At 48.4% G+C, this 9334-nt stretch overlaps 1 protein-coding gene across 1 annotated transcript; it reads left to right on the forward strand.

Annotated features, from left to right (window-relative positions):
• Nucleotides 1–284: 284 nt before the first annotated feature.
• Nucleotides 285–5936, forward strand: LOC100217237 (uncharacterized). Its single transcript, NM_001143592.1, has 7 exons — nucleotides 285–581; nucleotides 1221–1306; nucleotides 1716–1724; nucleotides 1880–1968; nucleotides 2538–2662; nucleotides 3516–3592; nucleotides 4826–5936. The coding sequence occupies exons 1-7, from the start codon at nucleotides 373–375 to the stop codon at nucleotides 5416–5418; spliced, it is 1188 nt and encodes a 395-aa protein (NP_001137064.1). The 5' UTR covers nucleotides 285–372; the 3' UTR covers nucleotides 5419–5936.
• Nucleotides 5937–9334: the final 3398 nt, after the last annotated feature.

Consider the following 9334-nt stretch of genomic DNA (forward strand, 5'->3'; position numbering starts at 1 on the left):
GCGCGTCCGTGTCCGTCCACCTGTCCCCTGCCTCCTCACGGCGGCGTGCCACGTAGGAGTAGGCGGCACAGAGATGGCGAGATGCCAGGCGAGCACGAGCAAGGCAAGACTGCATGAGCACAACGGGGGGGCCGGGCCAGACGGACGGGACGGGAAGCAGCACGCGCCACGCAACAACAATGGCAGTTGGCACAGAGGCGCAACGCAAAAACCCCCCACCGCCACCGCTCTATAAAAACCCCGTCCTCCTCCTCCTCCTCCTCCTCCCCCGCCTCGCCGCCAGTCAGATTCACCACCGGCTCCCCTGCACAACCGCGTCCGCGCTGCACCACCACCGTTCATCGAGGAGGAGGGGGGACGGAGACCACGGACATGGAGAGATCTCAACGGCAGTCTCCTCCGCCACCGTCGCCGTCCTCCTCCTCGTCCTCCGTCTCCGCGGACACCGTCCTCGTCCCTCCCGGAAAGAGGCGGAGGGCGGCGACGGCCAAGGCCGGCGCCGAGCCTAATAAGAGGATCCGCAAGGACCCCGCCGCCGCCGCCGCGGGGAAGAGGAGCTCCGTCTACAGGGGAGTCACCAGGTACGCGTCTATCGCATGCATGCCTTCCATTCCCTTCCCTTCCATTTCCACCGCTTTGATTCCGGCCGCCGGCGGCCCACGGCTCCCTCGTCCCGATCCCATCCGACCCACCCACCCACAGCCCGACAGCAGCCCGCCGCCGCGGATCCTGCATTGCCGTAAAGTTCGCTTCTTCTCTCACTCACCGCCAACGGAGCTCCGTCCGATCCCATCTCCACTCCACTCCCGCCCCGCAGGCCGCAGCTGCGCTTCCCCCCACAACTCCGATCGCCTTGCAGCGCGAAATCTACCTTCAGCTGCATGTCACATCCGCCGCCGCCGCCGCCCTGCTCGTTCCACCGCTCCTCGATCGAACGTGCCGCGGCAAGCTCCTCTGCTCCCTGTTTCCTCAGCCCAGCCCATGCCGCCCCTTTCGTCCCTGCTCCTGCTCCATTTTCCGCGCATCGCTTTCAGAAAGAAGAAAAGGCAGGTCGTTTTCTGAATTCCGATAGCTAGGAAGTAGAAAAGCATGTCCATCCGCATTACTCCTGTCTCCAGTTCTCCTGTTCCATGAAAAAAAGAAAAAGAAAACTGGAATCTCATCAACATCCACACGCGTCGCGCTGCATGCGTGCGTGCGTGCGTGCTGTCTCAACGCAGGCACAGGTGGACGGGCAGGTTCGAGGCGCATCTCTGGGACAAGCACTGCCTCGCCGCGCTCCACAACAAGAAGAAAGGCAGGCAAGGTGTGTACTTCTTTCCGAGTATCATCATCATCAAGAATCCATCCGTTTTCATCCTGTTCGGTATTCTCTCCCAAAAGAGGAACAAAACCAGTCTTAAATCTTAATACGAGGATTAAGCAGCAATGGTGGTACTACGACCATAAACAAAACCCAATACTAGGAACCCAACTGAGGTCCTTTGTGTCCTATGCAAGGATGCTGAATTCCTGATGCATCTGCCCAGTACCACAGTACAGCGATCCTTTTTTTCTCTCTCTTTGAAAGTGCGCCGAATTTCTTTAAGGCTGACATACTGATCAGGCTTTGTTTATCTCCATTTTTTTTCTTCAATCTTTGGCGATGGTGGTCCCCTTGGCGCCGGTGATCTGCATGTGCCTGTGATCTACTGCTGGCTGCATCACCTCAATAGTCTACCTGGGTAAGTCCCACTCCCACAGCAAAGCCCTCTGCTCTCGAATATATCTCTTGGTTGCCAGATTTCGTTTCATGTTACTTGTCGCCAGATCATGCCGTGATCTGCGTCCTTGTCTTAAAGCCGGGGGGATTAATTTGTCAATTGTGCATGATCTGCAGGGGCGTATGACAGCGAGGAGGCAGCTGCTCGTGCCTATGACCTCGCAGCTCTCAAGTACTGGGGTCCTGAGACTCTGCTCAACTTCCCTGTAAGTTCCTCCTGCACTGCTCGTCTGCTCAAAAACTAGGAACTGTCCCTACTTGTACTAAGAACTGTCTGTTCCTGATATATGCATAAAAGGCAAGGATTGGCATTGCTTGCACCAAGATTAATTAGCACGACACAGCCAGGATGTTGTATATCCTCCTGTTCATGCATGGCAACAAAAGCATTTAACTTTTGCTGATGGGGAAATAATGGGTTGTTTTTTTCTTCTTTAAATTTTGCTGAAATATTTATGAACGAGAGAGTACGAGACAGGCAGTTGCTAGTAGTAGCAAATGAAGGTGACACTGAGCAATGAGCTCACAACCCCTGTCGACTTGTAGTAGTAGTAGTAGGAAAACATGGCATTATTATTATATGTATACAAACGCGGACAAGACTAGGCTCCATTAATGCGTGGTCGTAAGCAAAAGCAGGAGCAGTAACTGGCCGTCGAAGTTTGTTTGCGTTTCATATCATCCTCATCCTGTGCATGCATGTCGACATTACTACTACTGTCCAGTGTTATTACGGAATCAATGGATTAGAAGCATGGTGATTTGACCGGTGCAGGTGGAGGATTACTCCAGCGAGATGCCGGAGATGGAGGCCGTGTCCCGGGAGGAGTACCTGGCCTCCCTCCGCCGCAGGAGCAGCGGCTTCTCCAGGGGCGTCTCCAAGTACAGAGGCGTCGCCAGGTGCTTATACTGCTTATATTATTCTACTGTGTTACTATGTGCTAATCTTGATTCCAGCACCTACATCTCGATTGATCACCTAGTAGCAAATGGTAGGATCTCCACATTCATGTAGGGTGTATAAATCTGCTAGCTCAATCAGCACATGCACTGACCATGGAATGATGGAGCACACCTGGCATGTCAAGAGGCTGTGCAGCTCCAGGGGCAAAAAAATGGATGTCTCACTGGATTGTGAAATGGGGTCCAGGCTGCAGGCACACTAACTCACACCAGCGTTCTCTAGTTGGCAACGACTGTTATGCAAGCAGTCCTTTTGTGCAAGCGTGCAAGCAAACCATCTGATCTATTAGATTACGATCCAACCATAGATACAACTATGGTTTGTTAGGGGTTTTTATAAAGATTATTGAGCTGGTGGTGGAAAGGTTTAAGTGTTAAATGTGACATACGGTTGGATCACCATCTAATGGATCAGATGGTTTGCTTGCACGCTTGTACAGAAGTACTGCTTGCATAGCAGTCGTTGCCTCTCTAGTTGCATTGGGTGACAGACACGGCACAAGATGAGGTCCACCTGTAACCTATAACGTCAGAGGCACACGCATCACCTGGGCGGGCCTGTGGCACGTCACACACGCCAGCCATGTCATGCATGACTCATCACCCACCTGGCATTGTTCTTCTGTGCACCTAGAAAATGCCAGCTCTGAACTGCATGCATCACAGACTAGTACTAAAATTGTTTGTGAAACCAGTGAGTGCATCATTCTTCAAGGATCATGATGCACGCCTTCAATAAGCTAAAAGAATGAATTTTTTTTTTCATGTTCTTGTTGCTTTGATGGTCTAGGCATCACCACAACGGGAGGTGGGAGGCACGGATTGGGCGAGTCTTTGGGAACAAGTACCTCTACTTGGGAACATTTGGTATGGATGGACAGGCAGCGTACTACATACATTCCGCAATGATAATCTATGGTTTCATGCTCTTTGCGCTTCTTTTAACAAGTCAGTTCACGCCAGCATTTAAGCGCAGCTCTTGTTTGTTGTGGAACTGTCCTACTACTTACTGCAAGGGCCACCTAACTTTAACCAGTTTTTATGAAGTTGATCAACCTAACTCCTGCACGATTCAATGGCTCGTATTTCTTAGTTTCCATTCAATGCAGGCTTGGCAACTCCCTTACTACTATATTGCCTCCCTATTCAGACATGGTGATCCTGACTGCAACCTCTCCTTTTCATTATAAAAAAAATTCAAAGATAAACCCTGGATCTGATCCTCAATCAAATCAGATCATACTATACAGGAGCATAATACTGACGCACTTCCCCTGCCCAAAAATATTGTCCCTGTCTTGACTGTCAAGATCAAGACCATGAGACCAAGATACCACTGTCCTGTGAGCGATCCCCAGACGGCTGATCCTCGACACTCCAACTTAGCCATAAAAATCAGTGGCATAAAACTGGCAAAACTGTTGGCTAGTTACCAGCCAAAACTACATGACCCTCCAAGCTCATGTGACAAGCACGTGATGGGAGTAGTCACCACTCACCTGCCAGCCGCTGCTAGTGGCAGTAACAATGAGATGGTGCCTAGGGATCTTCAATTCCCCAGCACTGCCGACCTTTTTCATTTCTTTCTTTCTTTTTTTCACTTGTCTGCGTGACTCAGCAATAGCAGCCAGTGATCTCTTCACGTGCAGCAAGCATGCCCTGTGTCAAAACTAGATCAAGATTCAAGATCCAGACCACAGATTTGCTTTCACCCCCCTATTACCATCATAAAAGCCTAGTGACAGGAAAACACAAAGGTTTAACTAGTTGCACTGAGACTGGATATGTCCGGTGGCTGGCACATGTGCAAGCAAGCAGCCCACCGTCCATTCAGATTAGTGAGCAGCCGTTGTCTGCAATTCAGTATCTCACACTAAGCATAATCTATGTGCATGCTTTTTTTTTCTTTCTTTCTAAAACCAACAAATTATATACATTTACCAGAATCTGTGTCACCAAACATTTTGTCTTACTTTCGACAGGCACTACTGTACTCTGAGAACAAGGGCACTTGGACAAATTAGCCAAGCGTCATGTCTGAACATCTGTTTTTATCCACCCATTCAGACAGACTACTTAACCATTCGTCCGCTTCTGCAGACACTCAAGAAGAGGCAGCCAAGGCCTATGACCTTGCGGCCATTGAATACCGTGGCGTCAATGCTGTAACCAACTTCGACATCAGCTGCTACCTGGACCACCCGCTGTTCCTGGCACAGCTCCAACAGGAGCCACAGGTGGTGCCGGCACTCAACCAAGAACCTCAACCTGATCAGAGCGAAACCGGAACTACAGAGCAAGAGCCGGAGTCAAGCGAAGCCAAGACACCGGATGGCAGTGCAGAACCCGATGAGAACGCGGTGCCTGACGACACCGCGGAGCCCCTCACCACAGTCGACGACAGCATCGAAGAGGGCTTGTGGAGCCCTTGCATGGATTACGAGCTAGACACCATGTCGAGACCAAACTTTGGCAGCTCAATCAATCTGAGCGAGTGGTTCGCTGACGCAGACTTCGACTGCAACATCGGATGCCTGTTCGATGGGTGTTCTGCGGCTGACGAAGGAAGCAAGGATGGTGTAGGTCTGGCAGATTTCAGTCTGTTTGAGGCAGGTGATGTCCAGCTGAAGGATGTTCTTTCGGATATGGAAGAGGGGATACAACCTCCAGCGATGATCAGTGTGTGCAACTAATTCTGGAACCCGAGGAGGTTTTCGCTTTCCAGGTGTCCTGTCTTGGGTAATCCTTGATCTGTCTAATGCCACAGTGCCACTGCACCAGAGCAGCTGAGAACTTTCTTGTAGAAAGCCCATGGCAGTTTGGCGTTAGACAAGTGTGTCGATGTTCTTTAATTCTTTGAATTTGCCCCTAGGCTGCTTGGCTAACGTTAAGGGTTTGTCATTGTCTCACTTAGCCTAGATTCAACTAATCACATCCTGAATCTGAAGTGGTTGTGCTTGTGCAGTTTATCACTGAGTTTACATGGCATGATCATGGTAACGCAGCCAGTGCAGCATAGATTTGTTCGTTTGAACAGTTTACCAAGGCTGTAACCCTAGTAAGCTCCAGATTAAGGAACCTTTGTTTTCACCATTCTATATTTACTAGATGAATGCCCGTATGTTGCAACGGGAATATATAATATTAGTATACTACAATAACTTATATACAAAATGTGTGTTATACCATTATGAGAAAATGTTTCAAAATCAATTTGTGATTCTGGCCATACATAAATTTTGTTATTTATAATCTATCTGTTTTACCACTACATTGTAACCATCAGTATCATGCAGACTTCGATATATGTCACGATTTACATGGTCTCATCATTATAGAGCATGTTCCACACATACCGGAAGAAATTACATCGTACATCGTTAGTCATCAGACACATACCACCATACGCTTTTGCATAAACAAAAAGGCAAGTGTGTGTTTGCGAAGAGAATTAAAGACAAGTCGGCACAAAAGCTACCCCAACGATGGCAAGGATGACGAACTGGTCATTGTTGTCGGTCCTCCTCTGCGTCACCTCTGGCGCCAAGATGACGTCATAGTCCTCGATATAGTAGTCATCGAACACGCGCGACATACCGAGTACTGATGACTCTTGGCTGGGCTATAAAACGAAGTGCACCCCGGGCTCATCAGTAAGGTAGTACCCCTGACCGTTGCACTACCAGATGCGCTACTCCTCTACATACATCATGTCCAAAGACACTCATACAACGTCAGCAACGGCCATCGTCTCAGCGCACAAAAATTCATGGTCAGTCAGTAGCGACTTACGTGGCAGGTTGGGCTTCAGGTGGACGATGAGCTGGACGACGTGATGGTGTCGTCGTTGAATGCAGTGCTCAGAACAAACCGAGAGTCACCGATGTTGGCAACGACCATGAGGTCCCCTGCTTGACGATGGACAGCGCGGAGCAGCCGCTCTGCACCGCGTCCAAACGGCGGCGGCGCCAGAGCTTGTCGTACATAGCGGCACATGCGGCCATGTAGGGCTGTTTCTAGAGGTCGAACTGGCGGTCGCCAAGTTTCTTCTTGTCGTCGATGAGTGACCCCAACGCAAGTGCCTCCTGCTAATTATGTTTGTTTAGGGTTTTCAAGTAAGAAACATGGATTCATGTTTGACGTTGGTATATAAAAATGACTCACAAGTCAGATCCATGGAAAAAATATTACGAAGAATAAATGTCATGCATGCAAAAAAGGAATTTAAGTTGAAAATATTATTCAAACAAAAGAAATTGCATGTAAGGCTCTTCTTTAAATACTACTCACTCCATCCAAAAATATAGTTCAAGAATTTCGGTGATACTTATCTAATACTACGCATTGTGCAAGGATAGCAGGTGGGATTGGGGAGAGATGTAGTAGATGTGTTTTCTATTATAGATGTAGACATAAACACACATATGGTGTAGTGGTAGCTACTGCTAGCATTTGCTTGAGAGGTCATGGGTTCAAATCCCCTTGGGGCCATGTGTATTTTTTTAATTTTAGCTAGACGCCGGTTGTACGGGGGAATGAGAATGAGAATGGGCTGTACGGAATGGCAGAACACGGAATGGGAGGAGGGAATCGAAATGGCAGAACACGGAATGGGCAGAACACGGAATGGGAGGAGGGAATCGAAATGGCAGAACACGGAATGGGCAGAATAGGGAATGACCGACTACTATTGCAGCCTTAATAAGTAGTAGAGACTCTGACGTCCCGTTTAGATCATTGGAATTGAATTCCATTCTAACAATAGTAATTTATGCATATATCAATTAAGCTAATTCAGTTTTATGCAAAATATATTTGTATAATATTATTAGCAAGATATCGGAGATATTTATGTGGTATAATTTTACTATAGAAGAGTGAGACGAAGAGTGTCATGTAAGTTACAAAGTAGAAACAAATTCTACTAATGCATAAAATCATTTTCTATCCTCTACCCTATGAATTTGAGATAGACTTATATCTGAACTTTAGAAAGTGGTAGAATGTCAAATTCCAAACTAAATAAGTTACTTTATTGAGTGAATTCCAATTCCTTTAAAATGAAGGGATTCAAACGCCCCGTGATGGAAAAAAGTCTACTTTTTTTCTCCATACATGACTACACCATAGAATAAAAAGATGTCTGAAAGTCGTAGTCCCCCCACCCTATATCATATATAGCTTGAAAGTTGAAACTAGGACGGTAGGAATAATACACCAGCATCACATCTTGATTTCAGGAGTCGCAGACAGGTTTCTTTTCGAGGCATCATACATGAACATTGAAAATATCACATCTTCAACATCCAGTGAAAATAAGAATGGACAACAAATTTAAACAATATATTGACATCTAATATTTTAGCTTTTAAAAAGAGTGGCATCCCACGTCATGTTTAATCAAGTTATAGTCGAGCATGGAATCTGTTAGCCATCATTCCTGAACACACATATGGAGAAAAAGGTTCGTCTTCAGAGTACAACTCGAGAACTAACTCATCAGTAATTAGAGAGGCCTGGTGCTCTCTTCAGAAAGTAGTGATCTTGGTATCGTTTTTTCATCAAATCAAAGAATTTAAATCGTTAAACATATTAACCAAGGGTTAGTAATAAATACTCTCTCTATCTTCTGAGTTATAGGTTATTCTAATTTTTAAATTTTTTAGAGAGTCAAACAGAGTCAAACAGGAAAATCCTTGTAGAAATAGAAAAGGGCTAAGCTGTGAAACACCTGATGGGCCTCTCGACCCATTACTACTTTTAGAGAGTCAAATAGAGTGTAAGCCTGTAATACCCAATTTGTAAACAATCGGAAGAGATCATTATGTGTTTTTGCCCCATATTCATTGTAACCTGGTGTCGGCGCTTCGAGACCGGGGGGTCCCTGGGCCGACGAGTGAAATATCGCTGCGTGCCCCAGCCCAGATGGGTCGGCGCGAGGCCGAGCGCGAAGGGGGGAGAAAGGTGGCCGGATACGGGCGTGAGAGAGGTGGAAATCCCGCGGCCTTCGTGTTCGTCCCGCGCCCAGGTCGGGTGCGCTTGCAGTAGGGGATTACAAGCGTCCACGCAGGAGAGGGAGCGAGCGGCCTCACGCGAGCGCCTGTCTCGTCCTCGTCCCCACGCGGCCAACCCTCTGTAAGAGGGCCCTGGTCCTTCCTTTTATAGACGTAAGGAGAGGATCCAGGTGTACAATGGGAGGTGTAGCAGAGTGCTACGTGTCTAGCGGAGGAGAGCTAGTGCCCTAAGTACACGCCGTCGTGGCAGCCGGAGAGGTTTTGGCACCCAGTTGGTGTGATGTCGTGGCCGTCGGAGGAGCGCTGGAGCCTGGCGGAAGGACAGCTATCGGGGCGGTTGAGTCCTTGCTGACGTCCTCTTGCTTCCGTAAGGGGGCCGAGAGCCGCCGTCGTCAGGGAGCGTGCGGGGCGCCATCATTGCCTATCTGGCGGAGCAAGCCAGATGGGACGCCGGTCTTGTTCCCCGTAGCCTAAGTCAGCTCGGGGTAGGGTAATGATGGCGCCTCCTGTTGACGTGGCTGGCCCGCGCCCTAGGTTGGGTGATGTGGAGGCTCCTCCGAGGTCGAGGTCGAGTCTGTCTTCCGTGGCCGTGGTC

This window comes from Zea mays, chromosome 2, assembly GCF_902167145.1.
Source record: "Zea mays cultivar B73 chromosome 2, Zm-B73-REFERENCE-NAM-5.0, whole genome shotgun sequence".
In the NCBI taxonomy this organism is placed as follows: domain Eukaryota; kingdom Viridiplantae; phylum Streptophyta; class Magnoliopsida; order Poales; family Poaceae; genus Zea; species Zea mays.

Bases quoted from the DNA above. Each gene is read 5' to 3' on its own strand.
- LOC100217237 (NM_001143592.1), top strand. From the start codon at position 373: ATGGAGAGATCTCAACGGCAGTCTCCTCCGCCACCGTCGCCGTCCTCC. The intron at 582-1,220 runs GTACGCGTCTAT...GTCTCAACGCAG, and splicing joins GTCTACAGGGGAGTCACCAG to GCACAGGTGGACGGGCAGGT. The intron at 3,593-4,825 runs GTATGGATGGAC...CCGCTTCTGCAG, and splicing joins CCTCTACTTGGGAACATTTG to ACACTCAAGAAGAGGCAGCC.